The following is a 25,204-nucleotide window of genomic DNA, read 5'->3' as shown; positions in this document are numbered from 1 at the left end:
CAGAGAAAGCCTTTGACAAAATGCAACATCCATTTATGATAAAAAAAAAAAAACTCTCCAGAAAGCAGGAATAGAAGGAACATACCTCAACATAATAAAAGCTATATATGACAAACCCACAGCAAACATTATCCTAAATGGTGAAAATTGAAAGCATTTCCTCTAAAGTCAGGAACAAGACAAGGGTGCCCACTTTCACCATTACTATTCAACATAGTTTTGGAAGTTTTGGCCACAGCAATCAGAGCAGAAAAGAAATAAAAGGAATCCAAATTGGAAAAGAAGAAGTAAAACTCTCACTGTTTGCAGATGACATGATCCTCTACATAGAAAAGCCTAAAGACTCCACCAGAAAATTACTAGAACTAATCAATGACTATAGTAAAGTTGCAGGATATAAAATCAACACACAGAAATCCCTTGCATTCCTATGCACTAATAATGAGAAAATAGAAAGAGAAATTAAGGAAACAATTCCATTTACCATTGCAATGAAAAGAATAAAATACCTAGGAATATATCTACCTAAAGAAACTGAAGACCTATATATAGAAAACTGTAAAACACTGGTGAAAGAAATCAAAGAGGACACTAATAGATGGAGAAATATACCATGTTCATGGATTGGAAGAATCAGTACAGTGAAAATGAGTATACTACCCAAAGCAATTTATAGATTCAATGCAATCCCTATCAAGCTACCAACGGTGTTCTTCACAGAGCTAGAATAAATAATTTCACAATTTGTATGGAAATACAAAAAACCTCGAATAGTCAAAGCTATCTTGAAAAAGAAGAATGGAACTGGAGGAATCAACCTGCCTGACTTCAGGCTCTACTACAAAGCCACAGTCATCAAGACAGTAAGGTACTGGCACAAAGACAGAAATATAGATCAATGGAACAAAATAGAAAGCCCAGAGATAAATCCACGTACATATGGACACCTTATCTTTGACAAAGGAGGCAAGAATATACAATGGATTAAAGACAGTCTCTTTAACAAGTGGTGCTGGGAAAACTGGTCAACCACTTATAAAAGAATGAAACTAGAGCACTTTCTAACACCATACACAAAAATAAACTCAAAATGGATTAAAGATCTAAACGTAAGACCAGAAACTATAAAACTCCTAGAGGAGAACATAGGCAAAACACTCTCCGACATATCCTAACTTTTTAATGGCATCCATTTTTTCCCTGTTAGGTTGTTTCAATTTTAAAATTAGGAACCCTTGCTGACACATCCACTGTCAACTGCCTGACTTTAACTGGACCTCTCTGTTTCTGGAAATAATCTTTTATAGCCCTCTATCCATGTGTTCCAAATGTTTCCCATATTCCAAGTGCTTAAATCTAACATCCCTTCTCAGGATATGACCTTGCCTCCTACTTTACTTAACAACAAAAAAAAATAGAATCCATCTGCCAAATTCCCTCATCCATTTTCTCTATATCAAAATTGCTACATCCAAATTTCTTATTTTAACAAAGTGGTTTGTAGATTATTTTACATTTTCTGTACAGATCTCCAAGTTTTTATTCAGCTATCTTTTCCTCTCTCTTATCTCAAAAGTATGTGTTTTCCTTTTCAGGGCTGACCTGCCTCACCTAGAGCCTTCTTTAACAATTGAGCTCTCCTTTCCTTTCTCCCACTCTCCTCCATGTACCATTTCACCCTCTCTAGTTCATTTCGGATCAACAGATCATTAAATCAGAAATTGTGAATGTCTGAGATTTTATTCTATTTGAAAGCTGATAGGTTAGCCTCCCACAGTTTTATAGACATATACCAAAAGAAAGCAGAAGACCCATAGGTCAGAGAAAAAGGCCATTTATTGCTCATGGGAAAAAACAAGAATCAACCAAAGTAGTGTTTTGAACCAGTTCCCCAAGCCCAGTTCCTATAAGGCAACCAGTGAGGGTCACATGTTAACTGTGTGTGCAGCAAGGTTTGTTACAGGAGAGATAATCCCAAATAAATAAGACAGGCAGACCTTGTCTTTATTCTGAAATGTAAGCAAATCTTCACCAGGGAGGGAGATGAAAATTTTACTCCCCTGGAATGTCTTCAGGGAGAGAGATGTTCTCTCTGTTATACCAGTCAAGAGACAGATCTTCCCTCTGCCACTGGGATAGACACCATTTCTAGTTTTCAAGGGTGTTCACTGTGTAAATCCCTTGCATAGCAGAAACCCTGGACCATGCAAAAACATGCAATATTCCAATACATGATTTCCAGTCAAAAAAATACGCAGGTTTCTCTTATCTCCTATCTTTAAAAATATCTCATATAGTCTGTGCTCACTGCCTTTGTTGTCTTACTTCCTTGCTTTTTCTTCTGCAATTCCACTGAAAACTATTCTCTTCAAGTTATCCCAGTCAAAAGTTCATTTCTTAATTATTCTTGACTTTTTGCAGAATTGAACAAAGGCTATACTTTCTTCCTTTTACCTCTAAACTACTCCACTGCTTCCTATGACTAGTCTGATTCTTAAGGCTCTCTCCCTTGCTCATCTCTCTTTTCTTCACCTTTTGGGCTTTTTCACTTTTACTGTAAAATGTGAACATATCACAGGTTGATTTCTCATTCTACATTTGTTTTCCCAAGTACCTTCTACTTTGAGTTGCAGCTATCACCTCTCTAGGTGATTATGATTTATTTCTTATATTCCAAAACTCACCTGTTATCTCTATTTCTGCCTATATGTAATAAATTTTAAAACTAAAAATCAATTACATGACCTGACTTTAAAAATTTTGTCAGTAGGACTTTGATTCTAATAGTTCTTTAGATTCAAAACTTGAGAATGAGGAAAAGTAGACTCCCTTCCTGGTGACTCATACGGTTAAGAATCTGGCTGCAGTGCAGGAGATTCAGGTTCGATCCCTGGGTTAAGAAGATCCCCTGGAGAAGGAAATGGCATCCCACTCCAGTATTCTTGCCATGAGAATCCCATGGACAGAGGAGCCTGGACTGAGTTACTAACACTGTCAATTTGCTCAAATGCAACAGCCTTAACTCAAATTCTTTTTGGCATTCTGATCCATTGTCTATACTGACACCTAATAAATTACTCAAGCATAAAAACTATTATACAGTTTGTGAGAATTAAGGTCTAATATTTTTCCAGTTTTACACAAGTCTTCCATTATTGGACGACTGCTTTTCCCTTCAGTTTCTACTTGTGCCATATTTCCTATACTCACACCACAACAACATACCAAAGTACTTGCTTTGACCTAAATTCACTGCTCACTTATTCAAACAGTTTCTGCTATGAACCAAGCATTATGCTGGGCACTGGGACTATAAATATGAGTAAGTTACAGTCTCTCTTAAGAGGGGGATAAAAATGTGAATAAATGCCATAGAGTGTGATTTGTAATGCAAGGATACAGAATGGTTTCCTTCTTCCTGAGGCACTTATGGTGAAACAAAGATCAACACTTGAATAAGGTGTTGAAGGATAAATTAGAATTTGTTATGTGACCATGAAATCATATTTCAGGTAAAGTAAAAACATGTACAAAGGCATGCAGATGTAAAATGAAACCCCTTATCTGAAAGTTGTAAGTAACTCAGAATAAGCAGACTGTAAGACTGAAGACAGGGATAAAAGGATACAATGATGGGAAGGTGGAGCTAGGTGGTAAAAGGCCTTGCTGTATCAAAGGCGTGTGGGCTTTTTCCTGGAATAGTATGATCAGATTCATTTTTTTAGATACTAAAACTAGTGTATGAAAGTTTGAAGAATAAAAGATATTTACTAGAAGTTAAATGTCTCAGAAAGCTACTGTATAACACAGGGAGTCCAGCCTAGTACTCTGTGATAACCTAGAGTGGCAGGATGAGGGGGAGAGAAGAGAGACTCAAGAGGGGGCAAATATATATATAATTATGACTGATTCCCGTTGTTGTACTACAGAAACCAACACAATGTTGTAAAGCAATTTTCCTCCAATTAAAAATAAACATAATAAAAAAAGAATCTAAATATCTCTCCACATGATATTCATTACAGTGGGGAAAACAGTGTCTTAAACCTGGAGAAACCTGGTGGATACCATCTGATCAAACCAATGATCCAAGTTAACATCACAGTAATGGGGCAAATCAGCATCTTGAGCTTCATAATATAATGCACTAGAAGAATGCAGTGCGATCATTTCTGTGGTTTTCCTATCAAAATGCATATTCTGAATCTAATCTTGAGGAACTATCTGATAAACCCAGTGAGAAGCATTCTACAGAATCACTGGTCTGAACTCTTTAAAACTGAATATCATAAAAGACAAAGGGAAAAAATAACAATTAAGGAATTAAGTATACAATAAACCTATGCACAATGTATAATCTTGGATTCCCTCCCCCACCCTGTGAATGGCACTTTGGGGAGCAAATGGCAAAATCTGAATAAGGTCTGCAGACTAGATAATGATACTTTATCAATATCAATTTTATTATTTTTATAATTATACAGGTTATATAAGATAATTTCCTTTATAAAGGAAGTATTATATACATTTAAATATTTAAAGGTAAAGGAGCATTGCATATGCAACTTACTCTTGAATGATTTAAGTCATATATAGTATGGATGTGAGAGTTGGACCATGAAGAAGGCTGAGCACTGAAGAACTGATACTTTCGAATTGTGGTGCTAGAGAAGACTCTTGAGATTCCCTTGGACAGCAAGGAGATCAAACCAGTCAATCCTAAAGGAAATCATATTTTGAATATTGATTGGAAGGACTGATGCTGAAGCTGAAGCTCCAATACTTTGGTCATCTGGTGCAAAGAAACAACTCACTGGAAAAGACCCTGCCTGATGCTGGGAAAGATTGAGGGCAGGAGGAGAAGTAGGCAACAGAGAATGAGATGATTAGATGGCATCACTGAATCAATGGACTTGAGTTTGAACAAACTCTGAGAGATAGTGAAGGACAGGGAAGCCTGGCGTGCTACAGCTCATGGGGTTACAAAGATTTGAACACGACTTAGCGAATGAGTAACAAAAAACATATTCATGTATAGAATTATTCACAGTATCCAAGCAGTATTATCCACAGTACCCACAGCAGCATTATTCACAGCATCCAAGAGGCAGAAGCTACTCAGGTGTCCATCAGGGGGTGAATATAAAACAAAATATAGTATATACATAAGTGGAATATTATTCAGGCTTAAAATGGAAGATAATTCTGACACATGCTCATGTGTGATGTACATGGATAAACCTTGAAGACATTATGCTGAGTGAAATAAGCCAATCACAAGAAGAAAAATATTGTATAATTTCTTTTATATGAGGTACCTGGAGTAGCCAAATTCATAGAGACAGAGATTGGAATGGTGATTGCCAAAGACTAGAGGGGAGAGGAACAGGGAGATATTGTTAGATGAATACAGAGTTTCAATTCAGGAGGATGAAGAAATCCCAGAGGTGGATGTTGATGGTGATGGTTGCATAACAATGTGAAGGTACTCAATGCAACTGAACTGTACATTTGAAAATGGTTAAGTTGTAGTTTTATGTTATATATATTTTAGTACAATTTTGAATAAAAACATGTAGAGAAGTGAGAATAAAGGGAAAATGGCAAAATGCCCAGTTATGTTCTAAAGATATAGATGGAGTTAAGAATGGAAGCAGAGAGACCAATTAAAAGGCTGTAGTAATAATTCAGTATAGTATTAGTGACAAAGAAAGATACATCTGAGAATGATTTAGTGGTACTATTTAGAGATTAATATGGTGATATTTTAGAATCCTTTATCACATCTAGCTTCTGGTAGATGGTGGCACTGTTAACCAAAATGTAATAGACACAAGTAAACTCACAAGCTGCTATCTTTGCCTGAGCATTTACCTAATACTCATTTCTCCACCATAACTTGACTCAAATGTAGCTTCCAAAGCCCTCCCTGGGCTTTGGAAAACCACTCTTTTTTTTTTTTTTTTTTTTTTTCTTCTTCCAATTTTATTTTATTTTTTAAACTTATAATTGTATTAGTTTTGCCAAATATCAAAATGAATCCGCCACAGGTATACATGTGTTCCCCATCCCAACTCTCCTCCTCCTCCCTCCCCATACCATCCCTCTGGGCCGTCCCAGTGCACCAGCCCCAAGCATCCAGCATCATGCATCGAACCTGGACTGGCAACTCGTTTCCCTACATGATATTTTACATGTTTCATTGCCATTCTCCCAAATCTTCCCACCCTCTCCCTCTCCCACAGAGTCCATAAGACTGTTGTATACATCAGTGTCTCTTTTGCTGTCTCGTACACTGGGTTATTGCCATTTCCATATATACTGTATTTATGTTTTTCCTTCTGGCTTACTTCACTCTGTATAATAGGCTCCAGTTTCATCCACCTCATTAGAACTGATTCAAATGTATTCTTTTTAATGGCTGAGTAATACTCCATTGTGTATATGTACCACAGCTTTCTTATCCATTCATCTGCTGATGGACATCTAGGTTGCTTCCATGTCTTGGCTATTATAAACAGTGCTCACGATGAACATTGGGGTACACGTGTCTCTTTCCCTTCTGGTTTCCTCAGTGTGTATGCCCAGCAGTGGGGTTGCTGGATCATAAGGCAGTTCTATTTCCAGTTTTTTAAGGAATCTCCACTGTTCTCCATAGTGGCTGTACTAGTTTGCATTCCCAGCAACAGTGTAAGAGGGTTCCCTTTTCTCCACACCCTCTCCAGCATTTATTATTTGTAGACTTTTGGATCGCAGCTGTGAAATCCATTCACCATTGCAACGGAAAGAATAAAATACTTAGGAATATATCTACCTAAAGAAACTAAAGACCTATATATAGAAAACTATAAAACACTGGTGAAAGAAATCAAAGAGGACACTAATAGATGGAGAAATATACCATGTTCATGGATTGGAAGAATCAATATAGTGAAAATGAGTATACTACCCAAAGGCAATCCCTATCAAGCTACCAACAGTATTCTTCACAGAGCTAGAACAAATAATTTCTGGATTTGTATGGAAATACAAAAACCCTCGAATAGCCAAAGCGATCTTGAGAAAGAAGAATGGAACTGGAGGAATCAACCTACCTGACTTCAGGCTCTACTACAAAGCCACAGTTATCAAGACAGTATGGTACTGGCACAAAGACAGAAATATTGATCAATGGAATAAAATAGAAAGCCCAGAGATAAATCCACGTATGGACACCTTATCTTTGACAAAGGAGGCAAGAATATACAATGGATTAAAGACAATCTCTTTAACAAGTGGTGCTGGGAAATCTGGTCAACCACTTGTAAAAGAATGAAACTGGACCACTTTCTAACACCATACACAAAAATAAACTCAAAATGGATTAAAGATCTAAACGTAAGACCAGAAACTATAAAACTCCTAGAGGAGAACATAGGCAAAACACTCTCCGACATACATCACAGCAGGATCCTCTATGACCCACCTCCCAGAATATTGGAAATAAAAGCAAAAAATAAACAAATGGGACCTAATTAACCTTAAAAGCTTCTGCACATCAAAGGAAACTATTAGCAAGGTGAAAAGACAGCCTTCAGAATGGGAGAAAATAATAGCAAATGAAGCAACCGACAAACAACTAATCTCAAAAATATACAAGCAACTCCTACAGCTCAACTCCAGAAAAATAAACGACCCAATCAAAAAATGGGCCAAAGAACTAAATAGACATTTCTCCAAAAAAGACATACAGATGGCTAACAAACACATGAAAAGATGCTCAACATCACTCATTACCAGAGAAATGCAAATCAAAACCACTATGAGGAAAACCACTCTTTACAGGCTTTCCTGATAGCTCAGTTGGTAAAGAATCCACCTGCAATGCAGGAGACCTGGGTTCGATTCCTGGGTTGGGAAGATCCGCTGGAGAAGGGATATGCTACCCACTCCAATATTCTTGGGCTTCCCTTGTGGCTCAGCTGGTAAAGAATCTGCCTGCAACACAGGAGACCTGGGTTCTATCCCTGGGTTGGGAAGATCCCCTGGAGAAAGGAAAGGCTACCCACTCCATTATTCTGGCCTGGAGAATTGCATGGACTGTATAGTCCATAGGGTCGCAAAGAGTTGGACTCCGCTGAGTGACTTTCACTTTCACTGACTCTAGACAATCTCTCCTCTTTCGCCTTGCTGCTGCTGCTGCTAAGTCGCTTCAGTCATGTCCAACTCTGTGCGTCCCCATAGACGGCAACCCACCAGGCTCTGCTGTCCCTGGGATTCTCCAGGCAAGAACACTGGAGTGGGTTGCCATTTCCTTCTCCAATGCATTCCTAGACTGAATTAGTCTTTCTGCCTTCTTAGATGTTGTGACAGTATCTTTTGCATTGATATCACCATGTTTCAAAATAGTTGGTTTATCTCTGTCTTTCATACACTGAGCTCCTTGAGGGCAGAAACAGTTACTAGGTTTATGAATCCATGGTACCTTTCATAGTGTGTGCTCAGTAGTTGTTTGAATGAAATCAATAAGTTATTAAAAGACTAACATTAGGTTTCTTTATAACCTTCTGTACTTGCCTCTTTCTAGACTCCCCCACCCCAACCCCACTCCCACCCCCACTCAAAGTTCTTATCTATTTCAATAGTCTTGTAGCTAGTCTTTCTACGTTTATTTATTTTGGCTGAGCCTCATATGGACATATGCGATCTTAGTTCCCCAAGCAGGGATTAAACCTGTGCCCCCTGCAGTTGTGCAGAGTCTTAACTGCTGGACTGCCAAGGAAGTCCCTAGTCTTTCTACTTTTAGCCTAGTTTCTTTGTGGTTGCCTGTACATTGATGCCAGATTAATGAAGTATTTTGGAGTGCTTACATGAAAACCTTCATTATCTTCCCACTATATAAAAAGTAAAATCCAAATTAACCAGTCAGGAATTTAGACCTTCCACCCATGTTCTCAGAAGTTACCATGTTTATTTCAAATTCACCTTATCTACGCTTAATCTTGATTCATCAAGTATTTGAGGACCTGCCTTTTGCAAGACTTTATGAAAGAAGTAAGTTTACTAAATATATGTTCATCATCTTTGTGTTCATTTTTTGGTCCTTTGTTTCCTTTAATGACTTCATTTCATCTTAAAGGGAAATAATATTTGGAGAACACTCAGCCATATTCATATTTAAGTAAGTTGTTCCATCTTAAGATAATTTAAAATAGGTTACAAGCCATCCAGCACAATGTTTGGCTCAAAATAAAAGTTCAATAAATGTATATTTATTTCAGTTTAAAATATTACATATTGAAACTGAATTATTTCAGTTTAAAAATTTTAATTTTAAAATTTAAAGATAGAAATTCAAGTTTAAAATTATACCAAAGAAAGTTATTAATTTATTATATTAAGCTTTTGAAAACCTGCCTATTTTTGCTTCAATGGTTGAACTGTTAACATTTGAGGTTTACTTGCTATTATTACTTGTTGTATCACTTTGAAACACATATTCAAAGCAAATTTAAAAATACTATATTACACATGTTTTCAAAACCTTTTTTCTATACTCTCTTTATAGGTTATATGTAAAGTCAGATGTGCAACTGAACTTGACAAACACAAGTAAGTTTCATGAGTAGCATATGTAAATTTTGTTTACAGTATACTTCTCAAGGTAGAAGGCTTGGTAGTTGAAGGCTTTAGCAGTTTTGTAGAAGATCATGCATTTAGATTAGTTCACAGAAAGTGAACTGAGTAATCTGGCCTTCCCCCCTCAGCAGTATTGCTGCAGCATACCTGTTTTGGTGCTCTGCCACTGTCCCACTTCAGATGTCAAATGTAGTTTCATAGGGTCCACAAATTCTCAAGATCGACTATACTCTCATAATCAGATTATGCTGTTTGGAGTGAGAATGTATAGTGTCATTCCATGAAATATTTAATGTTTCTGTACTGATTCACCTCAAAAATGAGATTGCTAAACTGGGGAGTCAGGAGCCTTGGGTTTCAGACCAGTTCTTCTATAAACTTGCCAGCAGTGCTCCTCGTCTAACCTCTTGATGCTTTTTTTCTTAAACCACTATAATTCCCTGGATGTATGGATAATTTCAAGGTTCATTTTAGGTTTCAAGCTATATAATTATTATTTTTATTATTTAACCTGAGAGAATATTAAGATCTAAACTTCTCAAACTAGAATCCTTGTATTTTGCATGTATACTTAATAAAGATTGATTGTTACAGATTACACATTGCCTTCCATTTTCCTTGTGTAAATTACTTACAAAGGCAAACAATGTTTTATGATTCCCACTAGTAAAAGTAATCCAAAGTAGAGGCTACTAGAATGGCAAATAAATTTCTTGATCGTGTTAATTTGGAGTATAAATGTATTTGAATTGAGTTACTTTCGTATAGATAGCTGTTCCAGCTACTTGATACAGAGAGCCACACCTTACCTGAAGAGTTTTTATGAAGTGGTCTAATTTTTCTTAAGGGGAAGTAGTTTAGCATTCTACTTTGGGAGTAGTTCTGTATGCATAATAAATATGCCACTTTAGAAGAAGATGAGATATTGATGGGTATATGAAACTCTACATATATTGTCCCTATGTTCCTCTTTAGTCTTGTTTGAAATAAATGTTTGCTATAATCAGATGTTCATAAAGGGGAGAATTGTTTAAAACACATTTCCCTTACCTTCTAAAGTTAATATTAGTGATCAATTTAAATTTATATATGGTATATTAATTTTCCAAGCAAATTTTAGAAGCCTGCTAATTCTTAGAATGGAAAGGTCAATGAAAATATGCTCAGCAGTTACAAAATGAAAAATTCAGGATTACTTTAATTAGTTAAGATAATCCTATATTACTCTTCCTGATAGAGGCAACTGAATTCAAGTCCACATGAGATTATTTTTAAACTCATGGTTTAAAATCTGATGCCATTTTTAAATGGCTTAGTTACTAATATCATAATTGCAAAAATATCCTAAGTAACTCTGTGTAATTATTAAATTTGTATTTAATGAAATTATAAACAGTTTAAACTGAAGGAATTATTGTACTTAAAGTAACACACTAATTCAGTATTAAATTTAGCTTCTCATTAGTTTTATAAAAATCTAATAAATTCATTTTTTCTTTCAGAATTCTGTTGCATTTGGGCTTTATATTGGCAAGCCTTCTCTTTTTAGTGGTGAACTTGACTTGCGCGATGTTAGTCCATGGAGATGTCCCAGAAAATCAGTTGAAATGGACTGTGTTTGTTCGAGCATTAATTAATGATAGCCTGTTTATTCTTTGTGCCATCTCTTTAGTTAGTTACATATGCAAAATTACAAAAATGTCATCAGCAAATGTCTACCTCGAATCAAAGGTAAGTGTGTTTTTTAAATTTATACTTGACAAATCCTCATCATTAAATTTATGCTTGACAAATTTATACTTCAAATCCTCATCTTATGAACCATATTTTAATGGAAATTTTATATTTCTTTAAAAAGCATTCTGAATGTCAGGTACATTTCTGAGCATGAAAGAATGGTCACAAGAAATTAAAAAGTATTCAAAAATTGGTGCTCACTAAACCATGGTTTTTTTAAACAAAGACACTTATCTTGAACATATTGTATTTTCTATGATATATCCTCTGCATTGGAGGCTATAATTAAACTACATAAGCCAGAATGTATACAAATGTATCACAAATAGTCTGATATTCAACTAACTAAGTTGCCATACTAACAACTTAGGTTTCATCAGTAAGGGTGGCAGTATTGCCATTTAACAGATTTACCACTTTATGTCTATATATATTTGGGTTAGCAATGTCAAGATGTCATACTGGTATAGTGTTGTTTATTTGTATAAAGTTTTAGAAAATGTTACTTCACTGCATAATATGAAGTCCCTATGGTATTTGAAACAGCTAGTCATGTAACTGAATTTATAAATGCCTTGCTTCTCCCTTTCCGGATACTTTTGGGTCAGGAAACAAAAGCCAATGTTAACCTGTTAACAGAGAACCATGAATGTTTCTGCTGTTGCTGATTGACAGTATGGATGAGTGATGAATCGGTATCACAGTGTATATGTGGCATTGGGTGTGGGGTATATGCGTATGGATATTGGGGTGGGGGGTTATATGTACATATGAGGTTGCTTTAATTTGGCATCATTGCCTATTCACTGACAATAAGCAAGATAGTTTCTTAAACAGTTCTCTGAAATATTTTTTAGACTTCTGTATTATTATTACCCTTAATATAATCCTACTAAAGCATGAAAATCAACTTGTCCTTAAGTTTAGGTGAAGATTTTAATTTTATTTTTTAAACTTATATCAATAGAAATATAAATATAGAAACAAAAATAGAAATAGAGGAGAGAAAGAGAGAGAGAGACATAGACTTACTTTCAAACCCATTAATCTTGCCTGGAAATTTTTTAATTCAACTTCTAACAGTTTACTTCCTAAAAGTCAAATATTTTAGTTAATTCTGGCTTCCATATAAGTGTTAAGAAGAATACAACCACCGTTGTTGTGGTGCATAATCTTTTGATGTAGCAACAGCATCTTTTCATAGTGTGACAACATCAGGATAAATTCCTTACCTCTTTGGTCTAGTGACAAAACATAAATAAATGAGGCTGAATTTGAAGGCTTGTTTTCTGAATACTTAGAAACTTTTTAAGTTTGGTTTTGCTCACTGTGATATACAGAATTCTCTGGATGTAGTTAAGTTACCAATGTGAGGAGGGAAGTTAATCTGATAATTCCTCCAGAATTAAATACCTTCCCATCACTATCATATGAAAGATATTCACTTAAATTTAAAAGTGCATGTATTCAGAATTCTCTCGGAACACTACAGAGAAACATGTTCAAATACATACCTATAAAGGTAAATATAATATGAGATAGTAAATTATTTGTATTATACTGTTCTGTAGTTCTTGGTTTTCCTAATTAGGTTTATTCAAATAGTACATCATCTTGCTTTCACATTTTCTTTGTAAAATCTCTAGACTCATTTTTGTTTTTTGACTTCTATAACAATATATAGTAATGGCCATTTCTTTTATTCAATTAGCAAATGTTTGTTGAGCATCTGTCTCCTCCACTTTCAAACTGACCTTGTTTCTTGCTATCCCTAAGAGAGTTTCCTTAAAGTTCAGACTTTGGTCTTCTGTTTTTCTCTTTATTCTGCCTTCCTTCTTCTACATAATCAGGATAATGAGATCCTCCATGATTTATCTCAGTCTTACCAACCTTATTTCTAAGTAGTACAGGTATGCTTCTCTGTCTCTATACCCTTAGGCTGTTTCATCTTCCCAAAATGTCTTTCCACTCCCAGTGCTTTATTCCGTGGTTTGTCCTTATCTTACCCAACTTTAAGGCATAACTTTAATGTTTCTCCTTTTTATGACCTTAATTTTGTCCCTTCTTCTTCATCTCCAAAATAAAATTTAGAAATAATTTTCTGTTTGAATTCTCTTAATTTTATTCTTTTAGCTACTAGATCAGTGCTGTGACTTGGTTCTTTTTCAAAGTAGCAACTCTGACTTGCTTTTTAAATATTCATTATTATGATTTTGAATAGTTAATTTCTTCTCTTTCAGTTTCTGATTTTCTTACATATGTAAGGTTGTTACTTTGTTCCATATCTATGTTCTTATATAGATACTTAATTTATTATTTTAAATTAAACTAATAAAGGCATTTAGAGCAATGTGTTTTCTCAAGTACTGCCTTGGCAACTTTCCATAATATCATTACTGTATATTATAGCAACATCCTTTGGATTTCAGCCATGTCTTAAATACTACATATTTACACATTGGTGTGAATTAGATATTATCTCTACACATAGATAGATACTATTCTACTTTCACTTTGGTGAAAAGTCTAATATTCAGATATATGTTCTCTTTGGGCCCCCTAACTTCCACAGAAGTTATCAGTTTTACCCTCTGCATGATTGTCCATGCATATGACTCTGGCCTCCTGAACAATGTAGAATTTCTGTACTCCAGGTTCTTGTTGGAGAAAATATTAGTTTTTAAACTCAAAAGCTTAATTGCCAGAAACATTACCTGAAGGATATACAATCTATCCATAATCCCATCTATTCCATATATATCCTCTGCTCAATCCAGTTCATTATAGAGTTGTATTCTGAGACTGCATTATACCCTGGATAGAATTGTCTTTCCTGACATATACTGGCACATCATGCTTTGGTCTATGTCAGGAAATGTGTAAGAAATTTCTTGTGAGAAACGTTTGTCTTAAAGTCTTATCGTATTATGTTGTTGTTCCCTAGAAAAGATCTTTTTCTCCAGTTGAGTACCAAGAAAAATATTAAAGTTCTTTTCCCTGGCTACTGTGTTGTGCAGCGGCAAATCTGTGGCTCATCTTTATATCAATCACAGGTGATCTTATGATACCCAGGTTTGTTCCGGGTCTACCTCTCATTTCATTTCACATTCTTACCCCATCCCCACATTTTACCCCATCCTTTTTCATATATATTGATTTTTTAATTAATTTGAAATGACCTTAGTGAGAGACAGTGTATCATAGTGATTAAGAGCTAAAAAAAAAAAAAAAAAAAAAACCCAAAACCCTGGGATCAGAGAGATAAGGATATAAATAGATCCTATCTCTCTTGTTCATTGGTTGTATGACCAATTGAGCAAAAGGACAAGTAATGAAACTGTGCAGATTGTTCAGATTGGGATTTGAACCCATGGTCTTGATATCACACACCTGGTCTCAGCCCTTAATGAAACTCAGATTCTTGATGTTTCACTGAAGAAAGAATTCAGTGAGAGACAAAGTGATAGGTAAGAAGTGGATTTATTTAGAGAGAAACACATCTACAGATGGAGTGTGGGCCATCTCAGAAGGCAAGAGGCCCTGAAATACAGGGTGGTTAGTTTTTATGTATTGGGTAATTTCATAGGCTAATGAGTGGAAGGATTATTCCAAATATTTTGAGGCAGGGACAGAGATTTCCAGGAATTGGACTATTGTCAACCTTTTGGTTTTGACAGTCCAGCTTGAAATTGTCATGGCACTGGTGGGTGTGTCACTTAGCTTTTGCTAATGTGTTATGATGGGCATATAACGAGGTCCACTGGAAGTCAGATCTTCTGCCACATTGGACCTAGTTGGTTCTAACTAGTTTTTGTCATGTCCTATGACTATATCATTCTTTTAAAAGTTGTTCCTTGCCACCTTCCCTCCTGTTTCAGTAACAGCATCTCTAATGGTCACTCTCCTGGTCTGTAAAATGAAAATAATGATAATGTTGATCTCATAGGTTGTTTGAGGATAAGAGTAGTACCTACCTTATAATGTTGTTATAAAAATTATATTAAAATGCATATAAAGTGTTTAGTATAATTCCTAGCACTTAGGACGGCCTTATAAATGTTAGCTATTATGATCCTAATGTATACAAAAGAATGGTAATGTAGCTTCAAAAAGTTCTTGAATACCCAAAATTGTTGGCAAAATGTGTCTGGAGACAGATCCTCTATATATCAAATTCTCCAAAGGAACAGTGAAAAAGATAAGAATTACTGGAGAATAGGATTTCTCTTTTAAATAGTTTAATTTTGACTCTTTATATTCCATTCTGCACAGATTTTGTAAGGGTTGAAGTCTCCGACATTTCATATAATAATTGAGTCATTTTTCTTAGAAATTTTTGGAACATGTATTGTTGAAAGTATATAATGACCTTTTTATTTGTTTTTTATTTTTTTCTTAATATTATTTTTAAACTTTTTGTATATTGCTAACGTTTCAACTGTGTCTCATTAACTTTAGATAAAATGTTTCTTTTTACAAACTCTTTATAGGGTAAACAAATATATTATATTTATTAATATGATCATTTGTCAGTATTAGTCCTTTTCTCCAATTAAGTTTTTTTTTTTTTCTTTTTTTTTTTTTTTTTATTTTATTTTATTTTTAAATTTTACATAATTGTATTAGTTTTGCCAAATATCAAAATGAATCCGCCACAGGTATACATGTGTTCCCCATCCTGAACCCTCCTCCCTCCTCCCTCCCCATACCATCCCTCTGGGTCGTCCCAGTGCACCAGCCCCAAGCAATTAAGTTTTTTAAACTGCTCTTTGCTTTGCCTTTCTTTTGTTTGTTTTCTGTGGTATATTTGAATTTATTTACTTTTAATCAGAATTATAATATAACTTTTAACATTAAAATACATACAATAAAATTATTTTTATTCTAATATTAATTTCCATTTTAGGAAAAATAAGCATATTTATAAGAATATAGGAGACATGTTATTTTTAATGGATAAAATAGTGGCACAAAAAAGGTTTCAAATTAGTTAATTTAATTTGAGTGGTCTTTCATGCAGATAACCCCAACTTGCCATTATAGGAGCCAAAATAATGGCAAGTTGGGATTATCTGTATGAAAGGCCACTCAAAGTTAGGGTGAGTACAAAAGTTGAGCTTTTAGCCTTACATCTCTGATTAAGGACATGTACAATTTTATATCTGGATAAGAGTGTAAAACAAATCATTGTCTGACTCAAGGTTAGTTTGTCTCCCTGCCTAGTTAGCTGTTTGCAAATAATGCATTTTCTGTCTGTCTTTCCTGAATGTCTAACAGTTTTAATTACTATGCAAACCTTTCTGACCCATGTTCTCTTAACTCTTGATCCATATTAATTACTATATTGGGATGGAAGGCATCATCAGCATCTTGCAGAGACACAGTAACTTTTCAACTAAACTATATTTTTGACCATTCATGGAGACCAGCTGATCCTATAAGACTAAAGAAGTAGTTTATGATTACTTGCTGCTGCTAAGTCGCTTCAGTCGTGTCCGACTCTGTGCAACCCCATAGACGGCAGCCCACCAGGCTCCCCTGTCCCTGGGATTCTCCAGGCAAGAACACTGGAGTGGGTTGCTATTTCCTTCTCCAATGCATGAAAGAGAAAAGTGAAAGTGAAGTCTCTCAGTCATGTCTGACTCTTAGCGACCCCATGGACTGCAGCCTACCAGGCTCCTCCGTCCATGGATTTTCCAGACAAGAGTACTGGAGTGGGGTGCCATTGCTTTCTCCAAAGTAATAGGCTAAAATACCATTAATGTCTGTCATCCACCACCCTGAAATATGACTTTGCCAGAATTTGTTGAGGATGATGGTTAAAAAAAACCCAAAAAACCAGAGCCTGCATCATCCTCTATAATAGATATGATTGCTACCTTCCCAGTATTCTGATTTCTCTCTTGAGTCACTGGAATTTTTTTCATTCATTTTAAGCTGTGGTGCTTCTTTAATTTACTGCCTTCATTATTCCAGTTCTTATACTGCAAGTCTTATTTCCTATTCTGTTGCTGAACCAATCTACCACACACTTGTCCCTTTTGAAAAATCCCTGCTTACAACACTGGGTTTATATCTGTTATCTCTTCCTAAGCTCAAGTACCTTTCCTTTATACTTCTAAATTCTTCTACTAGACCAGCCAGCATTTTCAGAATTTTTAAATTTTTCCATGGACATAAAGTTCATCAACTTAAAGCCATCTTATCTGTAACAGTAGAGTCATTAAAGCCAGAGATCTAATTTCACTATGTCTTAGCACCATGAAACTATTTTTAAAACTGTTTAGGCCTTATAATTATCAAAATACATTTTAAATTTACTAATTGAGATTACTTTGTTTTCTTATTTTTGATGCTTAGTTTGGCATTCTAATTTCAAAATGGAAATAGCATTTGTGAGATGGATTCAGAAACATGTGCAGGGTTCTACTTCTGCTATTGGCCAAGTAGCTTCTATTGGACTCAACCTTCTGCAGAAAGCAAAGATAAATCCTGGAAAAAATATAAAAAGCACTGACAACACTGGAGAGCAGCCTCTTAGAAGAAGGAACTGACACTGCGTGAGTTTCCTGTTTTTTACAGCTTCTAGCCTGAGGAAAAGTCCCGTCCATGGGGCAGCCAAAACTTGAAGAGAAACCTGCTGTTTTACTTGCTTGAAGAATCACAGGGCAAAATTCAAGAAACTATTCCAGATGAAAAGTCAGTGGAAAATCTCAGGAAGAAGACAGCCAAGTAGAGGAAGGTCCAAATTCTGATTTAAACTCTGCCAAATTTTTATCTGATACCTGAACTAGACGTGTTCAGGATATACTCTAAGCAGCAGCACAGTGAAGGTTAAAGAAATTGAACTGAGAGTTCAGCTGCTATTCATACATGAGAGACAGTTTGAGATTTGAGTCTAGCCAGCTTAATCATTTGCTAAAAATAAAAAAATTTTAAGGGAAAAGAAAAAAAATCAATATATTTTAGAAAACTATAACAGCATCCAAACTCTAAAACATGGCACTCACAATGTCCAGAACAGAATCCAAGGTCACTAGGTATATGAAGAAACAGGAAAACTATAACTCATACTCAAGAGCAGAAAGAAAAACTCAAAAAGCAATCATTGGTGGCAGTCCCAGATGTTGACCCAGATGTTGAATTTATTAATGATTTATAATATGCTCAAGGATGTGAAGTAAATATACATTAATACTTGAATGAATGAATAAATAAGAACTCTTAAGAGAAATAGAAACTATTTTTTAAAACTATCAGAAAGTTTAGAATTTAAAAATACAGTATTTAAAATTAAATAGTCACTACTTGGGCTTAGCAGCAGATTGGAGATGAAAGAAGAGTCAGTGAACTTAAATCAATCAGAAATTATCCAATTTGAAGACCAGAGTATGCTGGGGGACAGGGAGGGGAGATGACAATGAAATGAACAGAGTCTCAGGGTCAGATTATGTAGAATTGGAATTCCCAAAGGAAAAGAGGAAGAAAATGAAATTTGGAAAAAAAACGTGTGAAGACATATGACCTAAATTTTCCAATTTTGATGACAGACATATATTTGCAATTTCGTGAACCTCAGCAATCCCAATCAGGATAACTAGAAAGAAAATCTCACCTAGGTTCATTGTAGTCAAGGTGCTTAAAGTGAGAGTGAAAGTGTTATTTGCTCAGTCATGTCCAACTCTTTGTGACCCTTTGGATGTAGCCTGCCAGGATCCTCTGTCCATGGGATTTCCCGGGCAAGAATACTGGAGTGGGTTACCATTTCCTCCTCCAGGGAATCTTCCTGACCCAGGAATCGAACCCACGTCTCCTGTGTCTCCTACATTGCAGGCGAATTCTTTACCCACTGAGCCATCAGGGAAGCTCTGAAGTGCTTAAAACCTAAAAAAAAAAAAATTTTGCAAATAGAGAAGAATGACACATACATAAGGGAACATTGATTCAAAGGATCAATCACTTCTCATCAGATGTAATAGAGCCTGAAGACATGGAAACAATATCTTTGAAATGCTAAAAGAAAAATATTGTCAATTCTAAAATCTATATCATGCAAAAATATTCTTTAAGAATCATGAAGAAGTAAAAACATCTTCAGATAAAAGAAAAAGAAAGCAAAGAAGATTCACTACCAACAGACCTACACTATAAGAAATGCTAAGAAAATTTTACAGACTGAAGAAGAATAAAATTGGCTTGAATTTTAGCCCTTCAGGAAGGAATGAAGAACACAAGAAATAAAAAATATGTGGGTAAATATAATTTCTTAATTTCTTTAAAATAAATATGACTGTGCAAAGCAAAATTGATAATGTGAGGCTTAGGTGTGTAGATATAATACTTAATTCTCAGTATAGTATATAGAACAACTACAGCACTGTAGCATAAAGGATAGGGCCTATATTGTTGCAGTTCTTATATTTTACACCAGGTGGTATAATATTAACAATTATTTGGACTATGAAAAGTTAAGGATATATTTTATAATCCCTAGAGCAGTGATTCTCAAACGTTTTGGTATTGAGATCCCATTACAATACTAAGAATTACTGAGGACCCCAAAGAGATTTTTGTTTATATAACTTATATATACCTATATATACATTTTAGAAAAAATGATAAATTAAAAATATTCATTTATTCATTAAAATATCAATAACAAATCTATTCTATGTTAACATGAATAAAATGTTTTTATGCTAAATAATTATATTTTCCAAAACAAAAGTAAGTTAGTGAAAAGATTGACATTGTTATACATTTTGCAAATCTCTTTAATGTCTGACTTAATAGAAGACATCTGGATTTTCATGTCTGCTTCTGCATTCAATCTGTTGTGATATGTTGTTTAGGTTGAAGTATATGAAGAAAATCCATCCTCACACATATATGTAGTTGGAAAATGGAGGAGAATTTAAATAGCCTTTTCAGATAATTGTGGATATTCTTCTTTAATACTACACCAAAACTCTGAAGTGGAGGTTTCTTAAAGGTTAGTTGCCATATAGAATCTAAAGCCATATTAGTGAACTTTCTGTACTCTCCATTGGTCTGTCTTACACTTTGAATGAGTTATAACATCATGCATTGATCATAGGAAAAGTGGTCACAGATCTTCAAAATGTTGATACATTTCATTAGACAATATCCAGAATCACTTTTGTTAATACCACCACCAACCTCATCAAAGAAAGTATTTAAGTTTGGGAAACTGCCAGTCTTACAGTGGATACAGGTACTTACAGGTTTTCAAAAATTCTAATTTTCACTTGAAAGTTCATATTTCATCATTGGCAATAAATATTATTAGATGTTTTCTTTGACATGACAGGCTCATTTCATTTATTTTTGCAAAAAGAAGTATGCTTATTAACCAAGTCTGAATGATAGCTTGATAGTCATAGCTGTCTGTCAAGTAGAAAATGGGATTTCATGAAAAAAGTGGCTCACAAATTCAGCTCACAGGTCAAACCACCACCACATAAGTGCTTCTCCTCAAGACATCTACTGTGCTTCAGTATACAGAAGAATTACTTCAGTGCATATCTTATCTAATCACACAGAATAGTAAATAGATAGGTACTGGGGGGTCAATACTTAATAAATATTTTCACTGTTTCATCAGGGATATTCTTAAATGAACTTTCTTTTTTAACTGGGAGTACATAGTAGTAAAGAACACAATACTGTTTGGTACCACTGCATTGCTTTGTGCTACAGCCCACAGTTTTACCCTCGACTGTTTCTGTACCATTAGTGAGATTATCAGCGCAATTGGCCCAGGATAAATGGTCAGAAGAATTTTCAACACTTTGAATATTTCAGTAGTACTTCTCAGGCATTCCAGAAGAGTATCTTCTTGTATGATTAGTTGGTGCTGACACCAGATGAATACAAACAAAATTAGTCCTGCTCTATCAGATTTATTTATTTTTAAGGCAAAAATAGTAACACATCTATTGATAAGACATTAAATCACTATGTTTTTAGTTAAATCTTTGAATCAGTGAATTTCTATCTTGGAAAATGGTAATGCATGTTTCATCCAGGAGGCATTCAGCAATGTTAACTTTTCAAGGCTTTACTAGTCTCTCAGCTATTGTGACTGGTTTGCCACCCAATGCAGTATAACAACTTCGCCTATAAAATGCCTGAATGGTTTCTTAATTTCTAGTTTGGAAAGTTATAAAAACAATTTGTGGAATTTAAATGCTCACCACACCTGCATTTACAATTACAGTTGTTTTGCTTTAATCTCTGAATGATTGATCTCAAAATGATGCTGCAGCTTAACTTGGACAAAATGTTCTGTCGCAAAAGACAATAAGGTAAATTATTAACACTTATAAAACTTATTGAAAGGTAGTTTTCATTGCATTTCATTTGATAAAACAGGAAATCAGTTTCACCTAGTTACTTTATATAGATTTCTTTCTTCACTGAGTCAGAGAATTCTAACACTTTCAACTTTCTCAGTATCTTAGAAGTAAACAGAGAAGCTGTGTGTAGAGAAAAATATTTGTTATTCTAATGAATATACATAACATAAAATTTACCATTTTAACCATTTTTAAATGTACAGTTCATGGACATAAAGTACATTTACATTGTTGTGTAACCATCACCACTGTCCATCTCCAGATCATCTTCATCATCCCATACTGAAACTTTGTACCAATAAAAAGATAAGTCCCCATTCCTAAGCCAATAATCCATTTTTTAAATTTTTATTTTATTTTTAAACTTTACAATATTGTATTAGTTTTGCCAAACATCAAAATGAATCCGCCACAGGTATACCCGTGCTCCCCATCCTGAACCCTCCTCCCTCCTCCCTCCTCATACCATCCCTCTGGGTCGTCCCAGTGCACCAGCCCCAAGCATCCAGTATCGTGCATCGAACCAGGACTGGCAACTCATTTCATACATGATATTATACATGTTTCAATGCCATTCTCCCAAATCTCCCCACCCTCTCCCTCTCCCACAGAGTCCATAAGACTGATCTATACATCAGTGTCTCTTTTGCTGTCTCGTACACAGGGTTATTGTTACCATCTTTCTAAATTCCATATATATGTGTTAGTATACTATATTGGTGTTTTTCTTTCTGGCTTACTTCACTCTGTATAATAGGTTCCAGTTTCATCCACCTCATTAGAACTGATTCAAATGTATTCTTTTTAATGGCTGAGTAATACTCCATTCTGTATATGTACCACAGCTTTCTTATCCATTCATCTGCTGATGGGCATCTAGGTTGCTTCCATGTCCTGGCTATTATAAACAGTGCTGCGATGAACATTGGGGTACACATGTCTCTTGAATAATCCATTTTTAAATATGAAAAGAATTATAATTTTTCATTTTAGAGTAAAATGTGATTAATTAGTTAATTAATTAATTAATTAAAATGTAATTAATTTAGAGTAAAATGAGTTTAATGTTAAATTTAATATTTTAAGTTTTTATTTAAATGCTTAAATATTATGAAACAAACATATTAATTGTACCTATTCTTGTTGTGCTGCCATGTAGATACAAGGAAAAATTTAGGATTTCATTTTTTTTTCTTTTGGCTATACGCTGTGGCTTGCTGGATCTTAGTTCCCCTACCTGAGATTGAACCCAGGCCACAGCAGTGAAAACATCAAGTCCTAACCACTGGATTACCATGGAAATCCCCTTTTCCCTTCTTTTCTTCTAGGATTTCAGAATAACTACTTGTTTGGGGATTTCCCTGATGGTCTGGTGGTTAAAACTCCGTGCTTCCACTGCAGGGGTATGGGTTTGATCCCTGGTTGGGAACTAGGAACCCACATGCCATGTTATGGGCATTGCCAAAAAAGAAAATAAACCTAATAATTTGATAATAATGAGGTTTTAGCTGCTATATCAGGTATAACTAAAGAAAATTAACAAGAACCCAATAAAGATACAGAGAACAAGCTGACTTAATCTCTGAAAATGAATGTATTTATACCCTAAGTCTATTATATCAGGAATCTGTTAATAGAAAACACAAGAACACACATGCATACAGAGTGTTGATACCATCACATATCATAAAGCCTCTAGAAAACTCTGCTGTATCTACAAAAGAGAATGAAAATATATTAGGCAAATAACATCTTAGTACTCTTGTTTTTAATCATCTTGATTTTGATTTTTAAGATCCCAGGACCACACTTTAAGGACTGCTACCCTAGAGCAACCACTTAAGGCAAAAAGAAAACAACAAGGAATATAAAAGTATAGTTAAAAGTTCAGTAGATAAATTAAAATGGAGTTCTAAAAGATATTCAATTAACCAAAAGATGCAGAAAATAATGGATAGAGGAACAACAAATAAATATGCAAATAGTAAAATGTAAGACCTAAATTTAAACATATCACTAATTATATTAAATGTTAATGGACTAAACACTCCTGTTAAAAGGTAGAGACTGTCAAAATGAATTAAAAAAAAAAAAAACAAGACCCATCTATACTCTGACTTCCAGAAGGCACTTTAAATAGATATAAGTTGAACAAGGAAGCTAATATACTATTCATTCAATAAGTGTAAGAAGGCACTTTGCTGCTGCTGCTGCTAAGTCGCTTCAGTTGTGTCCAACTCCGTGTGACCCCATAGACGGCAGCCCACCAGGCGCCCCCGTCCCTGGGATTCTCCAGGCAAGACCACTGGAGTGGGTTGCCATTTCCTTCTCCAATGCATGAAAGTGAAAAGTGAAAGTGAACTCACTCAGTCATGTCCGACTCTTAGCGACCCCATGGACCGCAGCCTACCAGGCTCCTCCATCCATGGGATTTTCCAGGCAAGAGTACTGGAGTGGGGTGCCATTGCCTTCTCTGAGGAAAGCACTTTAATATTAAGCAAAAGAACTGTTAAGACAAAGGGTATTACCAGATATAAAAGTTAAGCAAAGAATATTATGAAATATAAAGAGGTGTTCATCAAACACATAAAAATAATAGATGTGTATATGAAGCCAAATAGTAGGAATAAAGAGGAGGAACTTACCAGGTAGTAAGAAACAAAGGGATAAAAATCCCCACAATCATAGTTGGAGCTTTTAGCGCCCTATGCTCAGTCCCAATTCATGAGCTTCAGGAGATGTAGGTTCAATCCCTGGGTTAGGAAGATCCCCTGGAAGAGGGCATGGCAACCCACTGTAATATTCATGCCAGGATAACCCCATGGATAGAGGAGCCTGGAAGGCTGCAATCTATAGGGTCACACAGAGTTGGACATGACTGAAGTGATTGAGCACACACACATAATCTCTTGTACTTAGAGATACAGAATCTAGCAACATTGGTTTAACATTTGAAAATCAGTCAGTCAATGTAATTCACTACATTGAGAGAACAAAGGAGAAAAGATAAATAATCATTTGAATAGATGTAGCAAAAACATCTGACAAAATTCAGCACCCTTCATGATTTAAAAATAACCGCAATGAAACGTTAAGCTAATAGGGAACAGAAGGAATATTCCTCAATCTGATAAAAGACATCTCTAAAAACCCTGCAATCTGTGTCACACTGAAAGTATTGGATGTTTTACCCTTAAGGTTGGGAACAAAGCAAGGAAGTCCGTTCTCACCATTTCTATTCAATAGTCCAATAAAACAAAAACAGAAGGTATAAAATTAGAAATTAAGAAGTAAAACTGTTTTTTCCATCTGTGACTCCTTTGCTGCCCTGCATATAGGATCTTCGGTACCATCTTTCTAAATTCCATATATATGCATGCATTAATATGCAGTATTTGACTTTCTCTTTCTGACTTAATTCACTCTGTATAATAGGACAACCCAGAGGGATAGGGTGGGGAGGGAGGCAG

General features: G+C 35.1%; 1 protein-coding gene across 1 annotated transcript in view; it reads left to right on the top strand.

Moving 5' to 3' along the window:
* Nucleotides 1–25,204, top strand: part of GPR137C (G protein-coupled receptor 137C) — a 65,522-nt gene that overhangs the window by 28,173 nt on the left and 12,145 nt on the right. The window contains exons 2-3 of the mRNA XM_005899958.3: nt 9,548–9,591; nt 11,121–11,349. Coding sequence (XP_005900020.2) covers nt 9,548–9,591; nt 11,121–11,349 — 273 coding nt within the window. The remainder of the gene's footprint in view (nt 1–9,547; nt 9,592–11,120; nt 11,350–25,204) is intronic.

Source organism: Bos mutus, chromosome 10 (assembly GCF_027580195.1).
Source record: "Bos mutus isolate GX-2022 chromosome 10, NWIPB_WYAK_1.1, whole genome shotgun sequence".
Classification (NCBI taxonomy): Eukaryota; Metazoa; Chordata; class Mammalia; order Artiodactyla; family Bovidae; genus Bos; species Bos mutus.
The sequence above is the reverse complement of the archived record's forward strand: the minus strand, read 5'-3'. Positions and strand labels throughout refer to the sequence as shown.